The sequence below is a fragment of the Pan troglodytes genome, chromosome 8 (assembly GCF_028858775.2).
Source record: "Pan troglodytes isolate AG18354 chromosome 8, NHGRI_mPanTro3-v2.0_pri, whole genome shotgun sequence".
Lineage (NCBI taxonomy): Eukaryota > Metazoa > Chordata > Mammalia > Primates > Hominidae > Pan > Pan troglodytes.
The window spans coordinates 59110400-59135964 of NC_072406.2; the positions used below are offsets into that span (position 1 = coordinate 59110400).

Consider the following 25565-nt stretch of genomic DNA (forward strand, 5'->3'; position numbering starts at 1 on the left):
GTTTCCCTCCGGCGAGTCGGCGCGAGGGTGAATTTCCGTTTCCGGCGGTGTCCAAGCGGACCTAAGGAGTCGCAGTTGTGAACAGGTTGGGTGCCGCGGGCTGGGGTAGGCGGCGGTTGGGTCCGTGGCTCTGGGGCACTGGGAAGATCGCGAGTCGTGCGCGTGGGAAGGTCCTCCCCCGGTCCTCCGGGTCATCTTTGCTCCCGAGGAGCGGCATATTTCGCATCTGCCTGAGGTGTGCCCGGGGGTCGTTGGGAGAGTGACGGGATGAATCCCTGCAGAGAGCCCGGACTGGGAGGGAAGGTGTCGGGGAGACGTCGTTTCCTGGCGACGTGGTCCCGGCAGGCGACTTAGACCTGAGCCGAATCTGTTGACCCCAAATTGTGCTTTTCCCACCAAGAAGAAAAGGGAGAGAAACAGTACAAGTTCGGCAGTAAAATATAGTAGAGAAGCAATATAACCTCTGAAATCACACAGCTATTCAGTTTCAAAGCGTTCCTAGTGCCCAGCTCTCCTAACTCCCGGCCAGTGTTCCTTGACATATGGTGATATATAAAGACTTTCTGTTTCCGCTCGTGTGTGTGTCTGTGGGAAGCCTCTGACTCACTTCTGTGCTCCAGTAGCACCCTGTGCAGCCTTGCAATGTAGCCCTTATTGCATGGCACGGAAGATACTAGTTTGGATTTCCTCTGCCAATCAGACCATAGCTATATCCATTTTCTGGCACAGTGGCTAGCACATCACAGACAGACACAAACGTTTATTAAACGGAATGAATACAGGACCTTAACTGAATGAAATGGCACCCTGCCCCGCTTTTTCTCAATCAAGCTGTCAAGATTTTATGCAGCCCGATATTCCAAAAAGACTCACAGATTCAGTGACTACCAATTTATTGGCCACAGATTCCCAGGTACCTCAGAAATCACTGGAAGGGTCTCTGTAAGTCCATGGGGTCTCCAGGCATCATCTAGAACCAGTCATATCTCACACATACAGATATTGCTATTTTTCAAATGTATGTAGATGAGCTGTAATTTAGAAGTTTTAGAGTCAACAGGTACTAAAAGTAATACTGCGATCCTATTGGAAGTTCATAAAAACGTTTTAAATTTTTTATTGAAATTTAACTTTTAGTTTAAGTTAGGAAACCACTTCGTTAGTCCAGTCGATGTCTAGGTCTGAGCTGTCCAGTATGGTAGCCACATGTGACTATTTAGAGTTAGAATGAAATTAATTAAGAATTCATTTTTTCAGTTTCTCTGAAGTACATTTTAAGTAACCACATGTGGCTAATGGCTAAATGGCTGAAAAGTACAGATATAGAATATTTCCATCCTTGCAGAAATAGGTACTGGTGATGTTGACACTTGAGATGAATAAAAAGTAACTTAACCATAGAATGTAACCTTAGCAGAGGTAACTCATCTAATTTATAGCATAACAGAGAGAAATGAAATTGGGGATGGTTAAGCAGTTTCTACCCTTGTTCAGTGAACAAATACATCATCTCTTCATAAAGAAATAAATGAAATTTAATGTTTTTCCCTGGGTATTGCCTGGATTGTAAAATGCTTCTCCCACCTCCTTACCCCAACCTTCTTCCTTGTAGGTTAGAGTTACTTGTTATTGGTAAATAGCCACTATGGAGACTAAGGACCAGAAGAAACACAGAAAGAAAAACAGTGGACCCAAAGCTGCAAAGAAAAAGAAGTGGCATCTGCAGGATCTCCAGCTAGGAGACGAAGAAAATGCCCAGAAGAGAAATGCCAATGCTTTTGCAGTTCAGTCTGCTGTGTGGATGTCTCGATCCTTTCACAGGTGTGTTTAGCTACAGTCTGATGGTTCTTCCATTGAATCTTTTTAAATAGTTAGGAGTCTCTCACGGGTGACATTTGGATTCACAAGTCTAGTCCAGCTCCAAAGGACATGGAGATGCATGCTGTGTGGCTTTTACTAAAACGTGAGAAGACTTGCCATAGAAGCTGCCTTGCCTCCAGCATCTGCACACTGGTTGGCGTTTCTTGCCCAAGATACAAGAATTTATAGAATTTGATTCTTCCTAAACTTTAAACTGTTTCTATGGTGATAAGTGTGCTTTTTCCCTCTGGATATGTTTTACAAAGTTGTAATATAAAATACAATAATTACAATATGTAATACTAACATAGCTTTATTTAGTGAGTCCTTATGATATTCTTAGCAGTGTACTTTAAACGTTATTCAACTAAATCCTTCCAGCAGCCTTACCAGAGTAGGAATCATTCTTGCCCTCATTTTATGGACAAGAAAACTGAGGTCAAGATAACAAGTTACCTCCAATCATACAACCAGTAAGTCGGAGAGCCAAATTTAACTCCAGAACCTCTGCTCTTATCTGTTATGATGCGCTGCCTCAGTATTTACCTTTTGGTTTTTAAAAAACTATAAAAATCACTCATAAAACAGTCAGATTTAAGGAGTGTTTAATTTTTAACTCTATACTATTGAAGTCATCTTGTTACATCTTTATTGAACAGCAATTGATTTGGATAGGGGTCAGAAGTTAATAATTGACAAGTTACTTATATTTTTATATTGTCTGTTGTACTCTCTATAAAATATACTAAAGTACTCATATCTGTAATTATACTAAAAAAAAGTCTACTTATAAGGTTGATACCTTTTACTCTATTTTAAAAGTGAGTTTACTTTTTTTTTTTCTTTTTTAAATAAATAGGACTCTGGATTTGAAGACACAAAAGCATCATATTCCAGTGGTTGATGGAACTCCACTAGAGCCGCTACCAATAGTGGTAGTGGTGACGGGGCCTCCAACGTTGGAAAGAGCACTTTGATATAATGCCTCATTCGGAACTTCACCTGGCAGAAGTTCACCGAGATCAGAGGCCCTGTGACGATCGTGTCAGGTAGGCGATGCCGCCACAGACACAGACTTGGCGTGGCTGTTGTCGTCTGAGGGACATGCGTGTGTTTGTTGTTTTCTTGAGTGGAACATGTTAAATATTGTCATATCATGTTACCTCTCTCTTACTTTTACTAAGTTAGCTATAACTTCATAAAAGGATAAGTTCCCAGAGATAAGGATGTGATACATACCTTATCCTGACTGCTCTATGGCTTTGCCAAGCATGTTCCTTGGAAGGGCCTGACAGGCCTGGTCACTGCGAACACACCATTTAACAGACAGCACGTACCTCCTATGTGCCAGGTGCACATGCTTGCCCTTATGAAGCCACATGCTGGTGGAAGTGCACGTTTTCTCTTTTTCCTATGAGAATTTGTCTGCTTTGGGAGATGGTGACCTTTCCAAGTTTGAGGGAAGATGAAACAAACGTCCAGTGGTAGAATGGCAATGTACGCTCTGAAATCTCTTATTATTGCAGTAATATAGTTGGATTGAGGCTTTTCTTTATCTTTGGCGCATCCATATTTTATTTTCCTTTTTTTGAGACAGAGTCTTGCTCTGTGGCACAGGCTGGAATGCAGTGGTGTGATTACAGCTCACTGCAGCCTCAACCTCCCAGGCTCAAGCAATCCTCCTACCTTAGCCTCCTGAGTAGTGTATGCCACCATGCCTGGCTAATTTTTCTTTTTTTTCCTTTTTTTTAATTTTTATGTTTTTGTAGAGATGGGATTTCCCCATGTGGCCCAGGCTAGTCTCAAAACTCCTGGGCTCAAGGGATCCACCTGCCCTGGTCTCCCAAGGTGCCAGGACTACAGGCATGAGCCACTGTGCCCAGCCAATATTTTCTTGATCATTTTCTTATTACCTTAATTTAGAAATAATTATCATTGTAAATATTCTGTTGCATTATGTTTGAGGATGTTTTTAGCGATAGTGGGAATACAGGAAATTTTGATAGAGGTGAAGACATTGGCCTGCAGCTGAACAGCAAGATCATGGTTATTGTGGAGCCTGTCTAGTCAGAATTTTCCCTGTTTTGAGCACTTTTATTCATCTGGGTAGGCTTTTGGTATTATCTAAATTTAGAACACAGGAAGAAAAACAGGATGGAATTTATTTTACCAGTTTTTGCCTATAAAAATGAACTTCTGGTACACTCCTGTAAACGTATGTGGTGTTTTACTGGATGCAATTAAAAAATGAAAATTAAGAGTTGATGGTTAGAGTTTTTTCAGGGTCTTTTTAAAGTAAAATTTTCATCTTTTCACTTATAGGTAAAAAGCGCAGACTCACCATTATTGAATGTGGGTGTGACATTAACATGATGATTGATCTGGCTAAAGTAGCAGATCTGGTAAGTCAGCAGGGGCAGCCTGGGGTGCTGATGGAGACTTACAGCATTGTGATAGGTTATTTACCCCGTGATGAAGGGAAGAGAATTTTATGATTATTAAAAGGATCATGGTCATTATCAGGGATATAGTAGATGTGATTGAATTGATGATGATAATAATAGTAATAAATGTTGTCATATTAATAATACAAATGGAATGTGCACAATGAAATGTGTTCCAAAATCTAAAAGCAAATCACAGGATGGAGAAAACCTTTAATGAACACAGCTAATAAGAGCTCATTTACATGCATACATATATATATACAAATATATCATAGTAAGTACCATTTCTTCTTGGATCCTTCCTGGCACTGTGCTAACTGCTTTCTACAAATTTAGCTTACATAAACCCTTGATACACCCTTGAGGTGAGTAGGTATTATCTATAGTTTACATAAGATGAAATAGAGCCTCCCAGCAGTTAAGTAACTTGTGTGAAGATGGGACCCTTGTTCCTGATGGTTCTAGAACCTTCATCCTTAATGATAATGCTAAAGTAAGTACATGAATTGCCTGAAGAAGTGGTCAGAGTTTATCAATAGAAAATTCAGACAGTACTCAGCGTGTGGAAAATGTACATGCTCTTGCATTTATGGAAATGATAATGTTCACTATTTCTGATATTCTATGAACTATCTTTTACATTAGCAAAAAAAAAAAAAAAAAAAAAAGGCCAGGCACAGTGGCTCATGCCTGTAATCCCAGCACTTTGGGAGACCGAAGTGGGCGAATCACCTGAGGTCGGGAGTTCGAGACCAGCCTGACCAACATGCAGAAACCCCGTCTCTACTAAAAATACAAAATTAGCCGGGTGAGGTGGTGCATGCCTGTAATCCCAGTTACTTAGGAGGCTGAGGCAGGAGAATCGCTTCAACCCAGGAGATGGAGGTTGCGGTAAGGCGAGATCGCGCCATTGCACTCTAGCCTGGGCAACAAGAGTGAAATTCTGTCTCAAAAAAAAAAAAAATTAGCAAAAAAATAAGCCATATTGATTAGGAAGTGTCGGGTGACAGATACCTTGTTTTTTTCAGTTTTATTTAGTTTTTTCTAGAGCTACAGATTTTATACTTTGGCCTAGGAAGACTCCTAAAATATAAAGGAAAAAGTAATACAGATTTTAAAGTTGTGCCATTGTAATGTCAGAAAACTAAATAACATTCAAATTTTGAACATGTAATGCTACTATTAGTAAAAATAAGTGTAATTAATGTAAAGTTGTGTGAAGATTACTAAACTTGTATACTTGAAATGATTGAATAGTTCATAGAAGTCATTTGTTTCTCTTTTATTTAAAATGTAGCAAGTTTCTAATTTTAAATACATACATATTAAGAGATGCATTTACATTTTTTTATTTTTAGTTATTATGGATACATAATAGTTGTACATATTTATGGGGTACATGTAGTATTTTGATAGAAGCATACAATGTGTGATGATCAAATCAGGGTAATTCAGAGATCCGTCACTTCAAACATTTATCATTTATTTGTGTTAGGAACATTTTAATTTCATTCTTTTAGTTATTCTGAATTATATAATAAATTATAGTCACCCTATTGTGCTGTTGGACACTAGAATTTATTCTATCTAACTGTGTTTTTGTACCTGTTAACCTTTCCCTCTTTGTCCCTCCCTCCCTGCTCCCCTTCCCAGCCTCTTAACCATCATTGAGAGAGATGCCTATGTAAATCTTAAGATTTTCAAAAGGAGCACACACATTTGGTAAAGCACTCTAACTGTAATGCACGGTACACACAATGCGCATTTTCTCTTTCCTTGCTGTAACCTCTGGTCTCTCAGGTCCCTGCAGAGCAGTATCCTTCCAGATACATATAAACACACATGCCACCCTTTAAAAACACAAACGGTAGCTTATTTTATACACTGTTCTATGCTTTGCTTTTTTCATGTAATATATCTTGAAGGTATATAATCAGTAAGTACTGTAGCTCTGCCTCCTTCTTTTTAATATAACATTCCATTCTGTGGATGCACCATAATTTATTTAGTCTAGCTTATGTTGATTGCTCTGCTCTGGGTTGTCAAAGCCTCCTGAGTACAGCAGAGGCACACACAATACGTGGATTTGGGTGTGTACGTGCGTGTGTGGATTAGGGGAGTAACACTGGCTTAGATGGCAAAGATTGGCAGCTGAGGGACTGTTTGCTCCCTTTTATTCCTGACCCTACAACCAGCTGCTTGTCCCTTGGCACTCTGGCATCAGATGTGGTGTGAGGATATTCCACCTGTTCTTTGAGCTGGTCCAGTGTTGCTGGAGAGCTCTGCTTGCTGCCTTGGTCTGCAGTGGCAGCTGTGCTTTCCTACAAGCCCAACTTCATATATTCTGTGGTTTTGGGTTTTGAATGTTTCCTAGTTTAATCAAGGATGGGCATTTCTGTTTCCATTTTGTGTTATTTTTAGTTATCCATGGAAAGATAAAAACAGAACTATCTTTAATATTAAAATTACAAGTTTCCAGGAATCAGTTCTGAAATTATTTTGCATCTTTGAAGTGTCTTAAATTTTAAAAATTGGTCTTGGCCAGGTGCGGTGGCTCACGCCTGTAATCCTAGCACTTCGGAGGCCAAGGCAGGCAGATCACGGGGTCAGGAGATCGAGACCATCCTGGTGAACACTGTGAAACCCCGTCTCTACTAAAAAAATACAAAAAAACTAGCCGGGCGTGGTGGTGGGCGCCTGTAGTCCCAGCTACTCAGGAGGCTGAGGCAGAAGAATGGCATGAATCCGGGGGGCAGAGCTTGCACTGAGCCGAGATCGAGCCACTGCACTCCAGCCTGGGCAACAGAGCGAGACTCTGTCTCAAAAAAAAAAAAAAAAAAATTGGTCTTATCTGCTTATATTTTCTTATAGACTACCATTCATCATAATCTTTCTGTTTTTTTACTTAATTCTAAACTGGTAGCTATTTCAAATATTTCTGAGCAATTGAGTTATACAAATTAACATACAAGATAGAGGTTTCCATTGCATACTTCCCAGCAAAAAAACAGATTTTTTTTTTCTGTGAGGAGATTGAAAGAAGAGGTTGGTTTTCTGTACCTATTTAATATATTTCATTGATTATCACTTTCTTCCCATTCTTTGGATGTCAGAGACCTGTTATTTGGCTTAAAAATACATTACAGAAAACTTCATTTCTTTAAATTAGGATTTCTTAGGTAAGGGCCAGGTTAGACCCAGCCTTTTCTGAGTTACTTCTCATGCATTAGAATTCTTAAAATGGATGTTTATATCCTAGTGGCCTTGTCTTATGGTTGCCTTTTAGAGCAAGTCAGAGGGTGGTGGTTTCTCTGTCTGGGTGATGCCTGTGTAGTCATTTGATTTAGTCTGGAGTGGGACTTTTCTGTCAAGGGCCAGATAGTGAATATTTTCAGCTTTGTGGATCATATCTTCTGCAGCTACTTAGCTCTGCAGTTGTAGTGCACAGGCAGCCATAGACAATATGTAAATGAATTAATGTGGCTATGTTCCAATAAAACTTTAGTTACAAACACAGGTGATGGGCTGGATTTGGCCCGTGGGCCAGTTGCCAACCCCTAGTGTAGGTGGTCTGTTTTGGTAGTTTCTTCGAGAAATAATGTGTTGTGCTTGTAGGTACTGATGCTTATAGATGCCAGCTTTGGGTTTGAAATGGAAATGTTTGAGTTTCTAAACATCTGTCAAGCACATGGCTTTCCTAAAATTCTGGGAGATCTCACCCACCTCGACTCCTTCAAGCATAACAAGCAACTGAAGAAGACAAAGAAGCGATTAAAACACAGGTTCTGGACAGAAGTTTACCAGGTAGGAAGAGAAATAATTGTTAGAAACTAACAGTATAATCCTTTAAAAACAGACTAAAGAGGCCAGGCACAGTGGATCACGCCTGTAATCCCAGCACTTTGGGAGGCAGAGTCAGGTGGATCACTTGAGGCCAGGAGTTTTGAGCTCAGGGCAATATGGCCAAACCCTGTCTCTACTCAAAAGGCAAAAATTAGTCGGGTGTGGTGGCATGCACCTGTAATCCCAGCTACTAGGGAGGCTGAGACGTGAGAATTGCTCAAAGCTGGGAGGCAGAGGGTGGAGTGAGCTGAGAGTGCACCACTGCACTCCAGCCTGGGTGACAGAGTGAGACTCCATCTCAAACAAACAAACAAACAAACAAACAAAAAGACTGAAGAGACATTACTAAATGTCTCTCTAGGAATTGCCTCCTGAATTCCCTTTGTGTATGTGTTCCCAGTCTCTGGAAGGTTCCCTCAAGAGAGTGGTTATTCTGGGCCTCTTGGTGTATCTCATTTGTCTCCGTACCTGCTGCACCAGGCAATGTCTGGGTGTTTTGGAGTCGGGACTTAATAGAGTACATCAGAAGTTTCTCCCAGTTACAGGACCAGGCACTGCCCCTTCCTTTCCATACTGCTGTGGTCCATCGGCCCCAGAACCGTTTCTGTGCTCAGAGGCCTCACCTCCCTCTCCTCACCATACTTAGATGGATGCCCCTGCTCGGCCGCAGAGCAGTCTGCCTCTGTGGGATTCTAATAAGTCCTGAAAGAATCCAGCAAGGCTCTGGAAGCCTCAGGACAGTAGCTTTGCTGGAAGTCTCCCTTCTTAGGATTGCTTCTTGTTTAGAGCTTTTATTTTGTTGCAGTATTGACGAGAATTTAATTGAAATTTAATTTTTAATTTTCCTTTAATGTTTAGGTTGCCAAACTGTTCTACCTTTCTGGAATGGTGCATGGAGAATATCAAAACCAAGAAATCCACAATCTGGGCCATTTTATTACAGTTATGAAGTTTAGGCCTCTCATGGCAAACTTTTCACCCTTATATCCTGGCAGACAGTTAAAAAGTGATTGTAAACTTTTTCTTCCTGGGCCATATATTTCAAAGCTAAAAAGGCTAGAAAAAGAACAGTGATAGGATTTATTTTGTGCCTATTTGAATAGTGGGGGTAGAAGTGTAGTTGATGGAAAATGTCTACTTATATCATTGCTCAAAGATGCTGTGCCTTTGGGAGTAAATTAATTATGAGATGTTTAGGAAAATGGGAGGACTTGGAAGCATTTAAGGCTACAGGATGTGGCCCCATCCTATGTTCAGCCTCAGTTTTCAGTGATGCCGCCTTCGTGCCCGGGTGCTGGAGTCCTTCGTGTGTGCCTTCAGTTTCCTTCCTTTGTGCTCTTCTTTGTGCTGTGATTTTCTCAGCCTGGAATACCCTTTTTCCACCTGCCAGAATCCAAGCCACAGTACAAATCCCAGAGCACAGGCTCACCCTCTTCCAGAAATGGATTTTCTGAATGTGTTCTTCACTCTTCCCTGACCCCAGGTGGACGTCATCTCCCATCTGGTGTCTTATGGAATGAATGTCACTTTCAGCCTAGAGACACAGTTGTGTGCCTGCCCCTTTTCCTCTGCTGGATGGTGAACGGTGCTTCCTTATTTCTGCACTTTCTAGTTCCTAAGTGATGTGCTTAGTGGACAAGAGTGTGATGAGTTATTGACACATGAAAGGAGGTATAGGAACTTTGGCATTCATTTCTGCTGTATGATTGAGTTTATTTTTCTAGGATGGAAGATTTGACAAACCCGGAGGATATCCAAACAAACATCAAATGTGACCGGAAGGTGTCACTTTATGGTTATTTAAGAGGAGCACACTTGAAAAAAAGCCAAATTCACATGCCAGGTATTCTCTTGTTGTAGAACATATGAGAATTGCACATAGGATTCTTGGGATGGCTTCATTTCTCAGGAAAAATGAAAAATGACCAAACAAGGGAAGATGGCCTTGCTGGAGGTTTTAAAAGTAAGCCAGCTATGTGTAGGCCTGCAAAGGTGTTATGAAATCCCTCTTCTCTGACCTCTTGTAGCTAGAGGGCCACTGTTCCAGTGTGGCACAATGCCCTTCTTTAGGGTCATGGGTTAAGCCCTTGGACTGTGGATCGTTTTTAACCCCCCAGTCAACAGTAGATACTTACTGACTTCTTGTCAGTTGAAGCTGGCTTTTTGGGTCCCGTCTTCCAGGGGTAGAACATTTTGCCATGAGTGACATCAGTTTCCTCCCAGACCCTTGTGTTCTTCCTGAATAACAAAAGAAGTGCTGTTTAAATAAGAAGGAGCAGCTGGTTTATGTGCCTGTTTCTGGAGTTGAGGGTGTGCTGTATGACAAAGACACTGTCTGTGTTGACCTTGGTGGCAGCCACGGTTTTCAGGCATCAGTGAGGCAGGAGTCTTTGCTCTGAACTCTCATTATTCTTTCCTAATCTATTTTTTAATCAAAAAAAGTAATGTACTCAGCCTTCATTTATTGAAGATTTTTCTCTTGTACTTATAATAAAGGCCCAAATGCATATTGTCAATATGTAGAATAAAAAGAATACCATTTTTTCCTTGTACCAAGCAGAAGAGTCCTGTCCTCCATGCCTCCTTGATCCGTGGCTCCAGCGCGGGCACTGCTGCCAGTGTGGCACCTGCACGGCTTATTTCCGTTTCTACAAAATCAGTGTGCTTTCCAGCTCTCGTTTGTCTTTTTCTTTTTCTCAATCACAGTGGTCTCCTCATTATTTTAAAGTGGATTTCCAATATTTATTTCTTAGTTCTGTAGTTGAATTTTATTGGGTTAAAAGCAGGGTTATTTAAAAATGTTAGAAAAGCTAGCACTGTTGTAGCACTGGAACTGAGGTTTTTCTAGCTAAGTGTTTAGGTTATCATGTTATATACTCACTGAGCTTTGGAAAAGTTTAATGGAGATGGGGATCCATTTCAAGTTTTGTTATAAGGATTTTCTTCTCTGGTGTCTGTGGCATTAAGAAAGGTTCTCAGGAAATGTGTCTAAGATAATTTTGAGAAACTGAGTGAAACCAGTATCTCTCCAGGATCTTTGTGCTTTCCTCACGTGCCCTTTCTTGGTGGCCTTGATAGGACAAGGTGGGGCTCACCTATGAGCTGGTCCAGAGTCTCATCTCCACCTACTCCACCATTGATGCCAAGATGGCTTCAAGTCGAGTGATGCTGCTTTCCAATTCCAAACCACTTGGGTCAGAGGCTATAGATAATCAAGGGTAAGTCTGCTTTTTTTCTATTTTTAATAAAAAGATATATTACAGAAGATCATATCACCCATAATTCTGCCATCATAACACATTTTGGTGGGATTCATTCTATGTTGTTTTGTTTTTCTTTGTGTGTGCATGTGTCTCTGAGGGCTCTTCACTTACCTGACATTACAAGGGAGTCTTATTTTGAAAAAAATACAGGATGCATTTTTCAACAGACTTCAAATATTCCTCAAATACCACGCCATCTTCCATAGGTTGCTTTTTTGGTTTTTCAGAGACCTGAGGCCACTTGGCTTTCTTTTGATGGCCGAAACACTAGAGCAGAGTCAAGGAGTTTGTGGCTGTCCAGAAGCCACATGCCTTGTCTCTGAAAGTTTTATTTAGATTATGTTGTATTATCTCCCATGGGTAGGTTTCCACTGATGTGTGGCTTATGTGAATTATTTTTCAGTCTGGGTTGGGAATTTGTATACCTTTATGCTTAGTGGATGTTTGCAAAACATTGATTTTGTTGTATTGATTTATGACTCCCAGTAAAATTTATCTGAAAATTTTGAGATAACGTAGTATGTAATTTGTTACAATGTGCATAAACTACCTACCACAGTGCCTGACATAATGAGTGTTATTAGCTATTTTCATTTTTGCATATCCTTCTAGTCATCCTTGTCTACAAGAATACTCTCTTCTAATATAGCTACAGGTAAAATACATAATTTTATTTCTATATTCTGAGGATTTTTTTTCTATACAGTCTTTATGTAATCATGATTTTATTGTTACCAGTGTTTTTTTGTTATTGTGGTTTCTTTGTTTTTGTTTTTGTTTTTGTTTTGAGATAAGGTCTCACTTTGTCTCCCAGGCTGGAGTGCAGTGGCGTGATCTTGGCTCACTGCAGCCTTAAACTCCCAGGCTCAAGTGATCCTCCTGCTTCAGCCCCGCAAGTAGCTAGGACTACAGGAGTGCACCATCACTCCCGGCTAATTTTTTTTGTTGTGTCCTAGGGACGAGTTCTCACTATGTTGCCTAGGCTGGTCTCGAACTCCTGGGCTCAAGCAATCCTCCTGACTTGGCCTCCCAAAATCCTGGGATTACATATGTGAGCCACTATGCCTGGCCTGGTATTCCTGTATTCTAACTTATCCATCTCTTATGGTATGATTTTTAGTTTTCTCTAATTTATGTTTTCATACTTTTATCTATTGTGCTATGTTAAAAAGCTTCATATAGTTTTCTTTCATCCAGTGATTTTAGCCCCCTGATAATCTTCTCTATCAGTTATGGCACTGGTGACTCAAAATGGATGTTATTCCTCTGTCATTCCTTCTAAGTTTGTTACCTGGCATTTTTAACAAAGAGCTTTCTCTTCTCCCCTTTGTTTCAGCATCACGGCTGACTAATGCACTTGCGTTTTATTCCATGGGTTATTTTCCATCACTGTCATTGTTCTTTCTGATGCCTATGCTGTCCCAGATTCAGCTGCGGGAGCCTTCGGCCTGTCTCCTGTGTCCCTTCAACTGTCTCTGTTAGTCTTTGAGCATTTCTTACTTTCTGACAGAACCAGAGGATCCAGGCTCATTTTGTCCTCTTCCTGCCTTGGGCCTGGACTCAGCCATTTCTCTTAAGGATCATGCGCTTTTAGCTTAGAAATTAATCAGCTTTCCAGAAGATCTACAAAACCCTAACTTCCCTTTTGAGCAATTTTTTTCTAAAATTAGATTTTTTTTTAAGGGTTATTCCTTTATTCTCTCTATAAGTTCTTTTGAAGTGTGGTGTTAGGGAACCATGCCTGAGTTTCCTTATTAACTCTTCCGGTGTTTATCAGATCATTTTTTCCCTACGCTATGTCATCTTAAACATCTTAAGCAATTCATTGACATTTTCTGTTTCTTTGTATTTTCACTGACTATATTGCCACTTCTAGATTAGCTGATTAATGTACAAATTGAATTATTTTGCATATCCTTGGTGATATAGGCTGTTGATGCCAAAGGAGGAAAAACAAATGGACTTGAAAACTGGTTGAATGCGTCAGAAAGCCATTTTTGGAGATGATTCTGTGCGAACGTCTTCTCTCCTTTCTCGATCTCTTAATTTTTTTTTCTTACCCAAATATATACCGGCTGATTTTGTCTTTGTAGAAGATCCAAAGTCTTTGGTTTAGAGATATATTCTCTTAATGTTAACTGGTATTAGAATACTCTTTTCTGTATTTTATTTCAATGCATTTAAAAAATAGAAATGATTGTATTTTCTTTTAACTTGTGAAGTAGAGCATGGCATACAAATGGTGTATTCTCATTATTTCAAAAAATTTCCTTCTTAGTGTACAAGTTGTATTCAGCACATAAAGTCCATCCAGCTTTGTTGTAGATGCAGTGTGATTATTACATGTTGATAAGGTGTGAATTGGAGATGGGATCCAAAAGTACTGTACTTATTGTAATTTTTATTGTAATTTTTAAGCTAATTGTAGATTTGGTGGTGAATATTTTACTACTGCAAAATGAAGACAGCATTTCATCAGAAGTTGTTTTATGGTCTTTCAGGCATTTTATTTTATATCTTTGATGCTTTTTGCCCATGAAGTATCTCTCTTGTGTGTTTGTGTGTATGTGTACTGATTTGCTGTAAATTTCACAGTGCTCATTGTCAGGGATCATCAGAATCAGGCCTAGGCAGAGAGCTGAGCAGTACTCTCAGTATGTCTCTGTGTCCTGGTTGCCACATATCTCTGTTGTTTATTTATAAATTGGAGAACTCTCTGATGTGTAACAAAGGTTGGATAGATCAGAGACAATTGGAAGATGAATCCTCTACTCTATTGTCACCTCTTCTTTTTCTATTCACACATGTCAGATGGAGACATGCGTGTTGTAAATTATTTTGTCAGAATGAAAGCCTGGCAGATTAAATGATTTCTTCTCTTTTTGCTGTACTTGATATCGATCTCTTGTTCATTTCTTGATAATATGTTTGGTTATTTTTGTTTTCATTGCTTTTAGTGTCAGAGATGGCTTTAGATTCCCTGTTCTGTGTGCTCCTGTCTGGCTCCTGAACCCAGCTGGAGAGGTATGTCAATCCCAACTGGTGAAGTACTGAGAGGAAGCTACACAAAAGGCAGCAAGGTGTTAATAAGTGTACCTCTGACATTTTAACCACCTCTGACTTTTCCATGGAATGGACAAGTAGTAGTCTCTGTCAGAGCTATGTTTTAAAGGAAAAAAAGAAACTTGAGGTCGTACACTGTTTATTAATTTATGCTGTTATTTTGTGTTTACTCAACTCATTTATATTGACGTGTAAATTAGTAATTTATGAACTACTATTCATCAATTCATTGCCTATATGTCAGCAAACAAGTTTTCTTCTTAATAAAGAATCCAGTGGCTGGGCACAATGGTTCACACCTGTAATCTCAGCATGTTGGGAGGGCAAGGCAGGAGGACTCCTTGAGGCCAAGAGTACAAGACCCGCCTGGGCAACATAGCAAGATTTCATCTCTACAAAAAAATGAAAACATTGGCTGGGCATGGTGGCTCATTCCTATAGTTCAGGCTACTCAGGAGCCTGAGGTAGGAGGATCACTTGAACCCAGGAGTTTGAGGCTGCAGTGAGCTATGATCCTAACACTGCTCTCCAGCCTGGGTGACACACCAAGAGACCATCTCTTCAAAAAAGGAATCTAGGGGCATCAGTGTGTGCACACAGCATGGCTTGTGAATGCGGAAGTGCCTGTGTGCATAGTTGTGCTCGAGAATGTGTTGATGATTATATCTTCTCAGCATGAAAAAAAGTTGTTTTTTTTTTTTTTGAGATGGAGTCTTGCTCTGTCACCAGACTGGAGTGCAGTAGCGTTATCTTGGCTCACTGCAACCTCTGCCTCCCGGGTTCAAGTGATTCTCCTGCCTCAGCCTCCTGAGTAGCTGGGACTATAGGCACATGCCACCACTCCTGGCTAATTTTTTGTATTTTAGTAGATACGGGGTTTCACCATGTGGGCCAGGATGGTCTTGATCCCCTGACCTCGTGATCGGCCCACCTAGGCCTCCCAAAATGCTGGGATTACAGGTATGAGCCACCGTGCCTGGCCTGAAGTTCACATTTATAAAGATCTCTCTATGTCTTAGATTTGATTCTTCCTTTAAATATTTTTCTCATTGACATTTGAAAGCACCTGACCTTATATAAAATGAAGAATTTTCATAACTCCATAAAAGAATTATGACATCATCTACTATTTATTTCTCTTGTCTCATAAATCTAAACCATCAACCTGCTTATTTTTGTATACTGTCACACTGTGTATTCCCTGCATTGAATGCGTTTCTATTAACATTGTCTGTAAAAATTGTGGGAAGTTTTCTGCACCCTAAATTTTCTGTTATGTGGATTAGATATCCAGTATCCATGTTTTTCCAAGTCTTACATCAGAAAGGGTAAATACAGCCCTCACAGCAGCCTGTTGTTTGTCCTGCAATTGTGTTTCCATCACATTACACAAAGCCTCTTTGTCTTCGTGGTTGTACCCTGCTAATAAGTTTTTTTTTTAATTATGTAATGTGTGTATATACAAATACCTATATGTATGTGTGTACACATACAGCTGATATCTACTGAGATTATGTATGCATGAACTATAGAATTAACTTGTAATTTTAAGAAAATAAATTATTTTGTAAAGATAAATCTCATGTTTAAGAAGGGGAATTACAATGGAATCATTTAGGGATGCCTCAGCCTAAACATAATATGGAAAAAGCCATAACCAAAAGTCATTTTAGAGTACTGCTAGGTTACTCAACCTATCATCACATTTAATTAAAATGTCAGTTTGAACCATGGCCAGTCGATTTTCGTTAATATGTTACTTAAATCAACTTGTGAAGTCTTCATTTTAGATATAGAATTTGTGTTAATGAACTGGAAAATAACATTCTATTGCTTGGAAGATGTGTTAAAGCCTAAATATTTATGACTTTGTAAAAGAAGAAAACCAGCTGGTGATCAGTTGGCATTAGTATATAAGGATGTACTCATATTTGGTAATAGCCATTTTTTTCTAACTAGAGTAAGGGAGTTGGGAATGGGAGGCAGAGACAGGGACACAGATATATAAAAAATCGTAGACAAAACTGTATTGCGTTCTGAGTATGGTTCTGTGATCCATGGTTCAGTTTGAGAGGTTCCTGTGTCCCTTATGAGAAGGGACAGGAAAGCCAGGAGGACAGGAGTATGTTTGGGCCTGTGCCTGTGCTTCCACCACAGAAGTCAGCAGCTCTACCTTTCTCTTTTCTCCTCTTTATCTAATAATTGTTTCCTCTTCAAATTTGGGAAATGAGCTTAATCAAAGATTTGTTGTGTTTTTTGTTTGTTTGTTTTTGAAATGTGGCCTCAGTGTGTTTGCCCAGGCTGATCTTAAACTCCTGGGCTCAAGTGATCCTCCCTCTCAGCGTCCTGTGTAGCTGGGACTACAGGCATGTGCCACCACACCCAGCTAAGTTAATGCTAATGTGTAGTTTATCTGATTCAGTTTTGAAGGGCAGGATATATATAGATAGTTATGTTGTGTGTGTGGTAGGGGGCGTAGTGTGTGTGTGTGTGTGTGTGTATATATATATATTTATATATTACTAGTCCATTGCTGCTACAGCAAACTACCAGTATGTCAGGGCATAAAACAAATTTATTACACTCCTGTATGTCAGAGTGTGATGTGGATCTCACTGGGCTAAAATCTAGGTGGTGGAAAGGCTACCTTCATCTCTAGAGGCTCTAGGGGATCTTTTTTCTCGCCTTTTCCACATTCTGGAGTCTGCCTGCATTTTTTGGCTTTGGGCTCTTCTCCACTCTCACCATTAGCAACCTTGCATCCCATGGACCCTTCTTCTATGGCCACATGTCTCTGTGGCTCTTTCCTTCCCCCTTCTCTTCCACTGTTAAGGACTCATGTGCTTACTTAGTCCTGAATGGAGACACCGTCATCATCCACATGAGCCCACTGTCCTAATCCATACAGGCTGCTACAAGGAAATGCATTAGACCAGGTAGCTTATAAATAACAGAACTTTGTTTCTCACAGTCCTGGAGGCTGAGAAGTGCAAGATCAAGGTGCCGGCAGTCTTGGTGTCTGGTGAAGGCCTGCTTTCTCATAGAGGCTTCCTTCTTGCTGTGTCTTCGCATGGTGAGAGGAACAAACAAGCTCCCTTGTGCCTTTAATAAGGTGCTAATCCCAGTCATGAGGGCAGAGTCTCCCGTAAGGCTTAACCTCCTAATGCCATCACCTTGAGGGTTAGGATTTTAACACATGAACATTGACGGAACACAGCGTTCATTCCATAGCACCAGGGTAGTCTCCTCATGTCAAGGTCTTTACCTGAATCACATGCATGAGGTACCGTTTTCATGTAAGGTTCTAGGAATCTGTGGACATCTTTGGGGGGCCATTATTTTGCCGATCACATATTACATATATTTTAATATTCTAGACTAGTATGAAAACAATGCTACTTCCATTGCTTTATATATGTATATATATACACATTGTCTAATGCTATAATTAAAAAAAGGTTGTAGACACAAATATACCCATTTAAAAAAAAAAATTTTTTTGCTATTTTACTTCATACTGCCAACTCCTTTTTCCTGAAACTGCTTCAACTCTGGAATTCTTTTTTGCTATTAGTTTTATTTTATTGAAATATTCATGAATGAGCATACACTTGTATATGGATTTAAAATTCACAGTAATGTTCTCATGAATTCATCTGTGAATAACATTTTATAGACAAAATGTCTGCACTAGGACAAGAGAAAGATCTATAATTCCTTTGTTCTAAGGTACCGCCATTCATTGTTATTATTTTAAAATATGAGTGTTGACTGATGTTAAAACCCAAAATGGGGCCGGGAGTGGTGGCTCCCGCCTGTAATCCCAACACTTTGGGAGACCGAGGTGGGCGGATCACCTGAGGTCAGGAGTTTGAGAACAGCCTGGCCAACATGGTGAAACCCTGTCTCTACTAAAAATAGAAAAATTAGCTGGGCATGTGTTGCACGCCCATAATCTTAGCTACCCGGGAGACTGAGTCAGGAGAATCGCTGGAACCTGGGAGGCGGAGGCTGCAGTGAGCCGATATCATAACAGTGCTCTCCAGCCTGGGTGACAGAGCGAGACTCTGTTCTTCCCCCAACCCCCAAAAAAACACAAAAAGGGATAATTGGCCGGGCACAGTGGCTCACGCCTGTAATCCCAGCACTTTGGGAGGCCGAGGTGGATGGTTCACCTGAGACCGGGAGTTTGAGACCAGCCTGACCAACATGGAAAAACCCCATCTCTACTAAAAATACAAAAATTAGCCGGGCATGGTGGCACATGCCTGTAATCCCAGCTACTCAGCAGGCTGAGGCAGGAGAATTGCTTGACTCTGGGAGGTGGAGGTTGCTGTGAGCCAAGATCGCACCATTGCACTCTAGCCTGGGCAATAACAGCAAAACTCTGTCTCAAAAGAAAAAAAAAAAAAATTTATAACTGGGCAGTGGAATTGAAAATCATTTTAAAAAATATCCAAAATACCTAAGGAACTTGTATAAATAAATAGGAAAAAAAAAAGAGAAAAACATCAAGAAGCCCACAAAAAAGCAGATTTGTAAATGGGCAATGGATTTGAATAGACATTTAGCCATAGAAGGCATCCAGTTGGTGAAAAGCCATATGGAAAGGTGCTCAGCATCACTGATTATCAGGAAAATGACAATGAAAACCGCCACGAGTGGTTTAGACCATAGTGGCATGCATGAAAGTTTTCAGACCTCCAGTTGTTGGGAGTGGCTGAGGAGATTGGGGAGCTTCTGTCTGAGTTGGAAGAGTGGAGTCTCAACAAGAACCAGTGTATTCTGGACATGTGTGCGCCCTGGAGTGTTCATGGCTGGATGCCTTGTCTACCTGTGCCTTACAGAGTGACACCATTGTGGTGTGGTCGATCAGAGGGGCAGGAGGCTTTCAGAGGGAGTGGGAAGTGGTGGGGCTTGGTTTGTTTGCCCATGGATGACAGCAAAAGTGAGTTGGCTTCCCAAGAACTTTTACCAGTAGCCTGTTTTGCTACAATTCTAGACCCAGACTGGGGTCCCAAGGCATCATAGCCCACAGCTTCTTAGCAAGTGCATGTTCAGTTGGATCCCCCAGCTCAGCCTGGGTCATCCCCACCTTCTGCCTCTTGGGCCATACATAGCTCAGCTCTGTACTGAGCCATCATCCCATGGTGAGCAAGACCCCATTCTTGGTCTTCAGTCTCTTTCCCTGCAGCATGCAATCAAGGTGGTGGCTGGAAGGGGCCAAGGAGCCACATGTCACAGTGCCCTGCTGCCTGAACAAGGACCAGAGGCCTGTGGAACACATGGCTCTCAGATTTCTCCCATTTGATGACTCATCAGCTGCCCCCACATGGCTTTCTAGCTCACAGCAGATCTAGCCTTCTCTGAGCAGTGAAGATGGGGATGTTTTATGGTCATTTTCCCTGGTGTGCAGAGCCCAAGTGGAGTTCTTCAGCACACCCTACACCATCCCCTCACTAACACCCCCACCTGTCCAGTCTTATCTGCCTTCATATCAAAAGCACTCACTTAACCCAGAGGGCTTCAGCCCTGCCCTGCCTGACTTTCTAGGAAATCCCTCTCTCCACCCACCCTAATCAGACACTGTCTGAAGGTTCCCCCTCATCATTTTAAAAGGAAGAGAAATTTTTCTGACACAGAGGTTCTGGTGAAGTGGCCAGCTCCCACATCACAGGGTGATGGCGGTTTGGACTGGACCAGGATCAGACAGTGCTGTCCTGGGGCTGGCCATCTGATAAGGGGCTCCAGAAAGGGCAGTGATGGACCCCTGAGAGGCTTTCTGATCTCCTGATCACAGGTTTTTGGTGAGAGGACCTATTGGCCACTAGGGTGTCTGCAGGTGTGTGTATGTGTGTGTGTGTGTGTGTGTGTGTGTGATGTGTGTTTACTTGGAGTGACTTCTTTCAGCATGAAGCCCACTGTTTTGCTGAATGTATCTCACTGTTTCCTGAAACTCAGTACATTCAGCTGGCTTAAGGGTCCTGGGGCCTCGCTGTGTCATATTTGCACAAGCCTAGTGTCTGTGCAGACTGTACACTGGAGTTCAGTTGTAAGACCCTTTTGATCCCTTATTCTGTTCCTGTAATAGAAAAGCCATTTCACTCAATGGAATAGAAACCCAGATCTAATGGAGAGATGTTCTAATCTGCCATACACTGGGGCAGTGGCCAGTGATTTGGACTTTGTGGCACAGATGGAAATTTCCAGGTTCTCTAGGTGGTAGGCAGAGGCCTCACTTTTTAAGAAACTCCCCCACTCCACCCCTGCCAATGAGGACGTTGCTTAGAGGTATTTCTATCAGTGTTGAGTAGAAGAGATCTTTTCTTGGTGTTGAATTTCAGGTAAGGATGCCAGCTTCTGCATATCAAGGGTGGTGATGTTTGGGCTGCGACAGGTCTAGACAGCAGTCTGAAAGGGGGCTCAAGGAAGTAGCTGTGAAAGGCCCCTGGGATGTTTTCTGCTCCCCTTTCTGCAAATCCCCTGGAGGGAGATCCTGTTAGTCACTACGGGATGTGTGTGTGTGTGTGTGTGTGTGTGTGTGTGTTCATCACTTGTTGCTTGGGGGTGGGAAGAGACAACAATAACCTACAGAATCCATAGTTCTCAGTTCATCTCCCATCCTAGTCCAATCATGGCCTAACATCCTTAGCTACCGATCGCAGAGGAGACTGCGCATTTGTGTTCATGTGGTCTTGGATGTTGGCAGATTCAGATTGGTGCCCCAGGCATCTGTGCCTGTAACTGCAGTTTCAGCGGGCTCAGGACCAGGCTAAAGGGCCTCCAAGCTTCCTCCAGTTTCCTGGTGCATGCATGTGCAATATGCTCCCCTGGCCTGGGTCTTTCCTGCTGCTTCTTGCCAGTTGGGTCAGAACTAGCTTATTAACCAGTTTTTTTTTCTGAGCTTTAATCGAACTGGCTCCAACCAGTTGGAGGCTTGAAAAGGGCTACATGATAGTTATAGATTTTTAAAGATATATTATTATTTTAGAGTAGTTTTGAGTGTACAGCAAAATGGAGTGCAGAGTCCAGAGATCTCATATGGCCTCAATTCCTGTACACTCTCAGGTCACTCCACCAACAACCTCCTACACCAGAGCCACTTTGAAACATTAGAAAATATATTTGAGCATTCAGAAATGTATAAACTAGGCAGCCCCAGACTGCAAGCAGCCCAGAGGTCCAACAAAGAGGCTTAGGGAGGGTGGGGGAAGAATTTTATATGGTGAATGTGGAAGAAAAAGAAAATACTTGATTGGGTAAAGTGGAGCAGTGGCCTCATTTGGAACATTACAGTGGAAGGTCTCCAGTTAGATGTTAGTTGGTGGTTTCTGATTGGTTAAGCTTAAGTTTCCTTTTATTATTTACACTGAGTCAAGTTTTGGTTTATTTAAGGAGGAATTGAGTGCACTGCAGCCACCTCAGCCTCATGGCCACCTGTTTATTTGATTATTTTTAACTGAGAAGATCCTTTTAAAAATATCTGTTACCCTGGCTGGAGTGCAGTGACGTGATCACGGCTCACTGCAGCCACAACCTTCCAGCTTAGGTAATCCTCCCACCTCAGTGCTCCCCACCCTGAGTAGCTGGGACTACAGGCATGTGCCACCACACCACCATGCTAGGCTAATGGTTTGTATTTGTTTGAGAGATGCAGTTTCCCTAAGTTGCTTAGGCTTCTTTTGAACTCTTAGACTCAAATAATCTGCCTGCATTGGTCTCCCCAAGTGCTGGAATTACAGGCCATCTAAACCTTTTATCTCAGATTTGCCTTGTGACAAAAGGAGGGGTACTTTTTCTGACATGATGAGGCAGAGAAAGGTGAGGTGGGCGCATCCTGTGCATGTGATTTTCTCAGGTGATGGGAATATGGTCGGCTCTTGCCTAATGGGATATATTTTCTCTTTGAATGATTTGGCAAGATATCAGATGAGAGAAGTTGAATACATGTTAGAAGAACATAGAAAAAATAGGTTATACACGTTGGGTTTCTGAAGAAATGATGTCACTGGAGAAACAAAACTTTTATTGATTTCTGGAAACATTTAGGGCCAATTTTTTGTGTAAGTAATTTGAATTTATGATGATATCTCTGACCACTTTTTGATATTTTTTCTGGTTCAGGTGAGTGGTGTCATTGAGCAAACACAAAGTCGGGCTCATCCAAGGATGAGATTTTGCCAGAGAAAGGACGAGCAGCAAGTTAGGGAGCTTAAGGTAATTATGAGAAAGTGACTATCTAAAATTGCTTAGGTAGAAGGAGACAGGTTGGATTTTTGTGTGTTTGGTATTTGGGATAAGAGGGATGTGGGTGTGTACTTGACATGGGTTGTTTATTCTCTCTCTCTTTTTTTTTTTTTTTTGAGAGGGACTCTCACTCTGTCGCCCAGGCTGGACTGCTGTGGCACAGTCTTGGTTCACTGCAACCTCTGCCTCCCGGGTTCAAGGGATTCTCCTGCCTCAGCCTCCCGAGTAGCTGGGATTACAGGCGCCTGCCACCACGCCCGGCTAATTTTTGTGATTTTTTTTTTTTAGTGGAGACGAGGTTTCACTATGTAGGCGAAGCTGGTCTCGAACTCCTGACCTCAGATGATCCACCCGCCTCAGCCTCCCAAAGTGCTGGGATTACAGGTGTGAGCCACTGCGCCTGACCTGTTTATTCTCTTAAGAGAGAAAATGAGGGGATTAGTGGACTGTAGTTCTGGACAAGGTGGAAAACTCTTAAAGTGGAAGTACTGGGGCAAGGGCTCTGACAGGCTAGGATGGTGCAGTCAGTCCCTTCCCCCCAGAAATCAGTAGAATGTTAGCAGTTCAGACTCAAACCTTGTGAAAAACAGGTGGTGGAAAGGAAATCCCTCACAGCAACTGGCACCATAATCAAGACAGAATTTTTGCAGAATAAATGGAGTTACCTGCTTTCAGCCCCAGGTCGTAGCTATTGTCTGCCCTGCTGATATGTGATAATAATTTGTGATCCTGTTGTCTTAAAATGGGGTCACTCATCTCCAGTAGAATTAAGTCCACAGTGAAGTTGTCCCCCCATCCCCAAAGAGATAAACATATATGAATGAACTCACGTGATAACAACTACTGCTGCCTGGGATCGTGAGAGACCTGAAATGAACTGATAGGAAGTGAAAAGTGGCTGAGATAATGAGAATAGACCCATCTGCAGAGGATCATAAAACCAGCAAAGACAAGATCTTGTCTAAGATGCCTTCACAAACTTTGTCCATGAGAACTCTTAAGGATTTCACCAGACCTGTTGGCTGCTGCTGTGATCTCTGCCCAAGAGGAGCCTCTGACCAACATCCAAAGGGCTTCTGGACCCACTGGACTCCTGGAGGTACATTGGTCTCCCGATCCATGGCTGTGGTTTTTTACTCCCTTTATCACTGCCTGTATGTAGAATGATAATTGCATAATTGATAGTGTGAAGACCTCTTGATAAATGGTAAATCTGAGCATATGTATTTGGCTGACATGTCATTATGAAACCTCACAGCTTCAGTCAGTGTCAACGCAGCTAGGGAGCATGTACCTAATGCACATATCACTGGGCATAGTCTACAGGCACCTAATAACTCAGGTACCTTAACAGTCACTAATGAGTGTCTCTCCAAGGACTAAACAATGGAAGACTGTAGAAGATGCTATTCATTAAGATATCTCAAGAATATGGAAAACTATTATTCGCTTCTCATGGGACAGGACTTTATAGGGCACCTGAAAAAACTCCCATGAAAAATCACTTTTACAAAATGTCAAGTTATGATATCCAGGATGAAACCAATGAGTCACAACATTCACATAATACAGTGTACAACCCTGATCTCTTGACTGTCATCAAATGTTTCTTACCTCTAAACCAAAGTTTCATTTTATAATTTAATTTTTCTCATTTTTTCTGTTCTCTTAGCTTAAGAAAAGATCATTACAAGCTTTTTGTAAGTTTTTCATATATGCTTGCAAAGGGTTATAAAACTTTATTGTGATTATTCTTGCTTTAAGCTGAAACTTCCCTAATCTTTAGAGATTGTGGCATAGCATGTTAGTTTCTTTTCCATATCCAATTGTTTTCTTTAGTGAATACAGAAATACGGGCTCTATTTTGTAACTTTAAGTAGATATCATCTCAAGTCTACAAGAATTATCCAAAATGGTATTTAATGACATTTCTAGATCTTCAGACACTATTAATGCAGATTGTAGCCTCTAGGTCCTGAAGATTTTACTAGATACTGGTTACTGAAACTGAGCTTTCTTGAATTATTTTTCCTTCCACTGTGGTTTCCCGCATTTCAACATATCACCTATTTTTGTCCTCAAACGTTACTTAAATTTTTTCCACAGAATTAAATTAAATATGAATCATCCCTCCTCTGATTTTTGAAATGACCCTTTGCTTCCTATGATAATGATTCTTCTGGTCCGTTTTGTAGTTATATGTTAGAGTTTGTAAATAGTCACACATTTTGCAACTGCATATAATTTTCTTATTATTTTTTCCTCTTCCTCTAAAACTGCTGTTATTTCTTTTAACTTTTTGTGGGAAAAATTAAACCCATCTTTCACTTTGTTGATATACTTATTTATAATTGAACTCCTTGATTTTTGCTCGAATTGCTTTTCAAGTTACCCACTTTTAGGGAAGACATTATTTGGGTTTTGTTTAATGTATCAGGCTTTTTTTAGTTAGTTGTATCAAGAAGTGTAGACTTTTCTATACATAATATCCTTTTTCCCAGAGTATTTTTTTTTTTTTTTAAGTCTGTAGCCGGGTGCAGTGGCTCATGCCTGTAATCCCAGACTTTGGGAGGCCAAGGCGGGCACATGACGAAGTCAAGAGATGGAGACCATCCTGGCTAACACGTTGAAACCCTGTCTTTACTAAAAATACAAAAAATTAGCCGGACATGGTAACGGGTACCTGTAGTCCCAGCTAATCAGGAGGCTGAGGCAGGAGAATGGCATGAACCCAGGAGGCAGAGGTTGCAGTGAGCCGAGATCGTGCCACTGCACTCCAGCCTGGGTGACAGAGCAAGACTCCATCTCAAAAAAAAAAAAAATTCGGTTAAAATAAAGGTCA

General features: G+C 41.2%; 1 protein-coding gene across 2 annotated transcripts in view; it reads left to right on the plus strand.

Moving 5' to 3' along the window:
• The window catches only part of LOC107966694 (arf-GAP with GTPase, ANK repeat and PH domain-containing protein 9), a 53503-nt gene continuing 27938 nt past the window's right edge, over nt 1–25565 (plus strand). For both annotated transcript variants that reach the window (XM_054660111.2, XM_054660112.2), the window contains exons 1-6: nt 1–85; nt 1613–1821; nt 2720–2909; nt 4183–4262; nt 7923–8111; nt 11229–11368. In XM_054660111.2, the coding sequence (XP_054516086.1) occupies nt 4230–4262; nt 7923–8111; nt 11229–11368 (362 nt within the window). In that variant the 5' untranslated portion in view covers nt 1–85; nt 1613–1821; nt 2720–2909; nt 4183–4229. The remainder of the gene's footprint in view (nt 86–1612; nt 1822–2719; nt 2910–4182; nt 4263–7922; nt 8112–11228; nt 11369–25565) is intronic.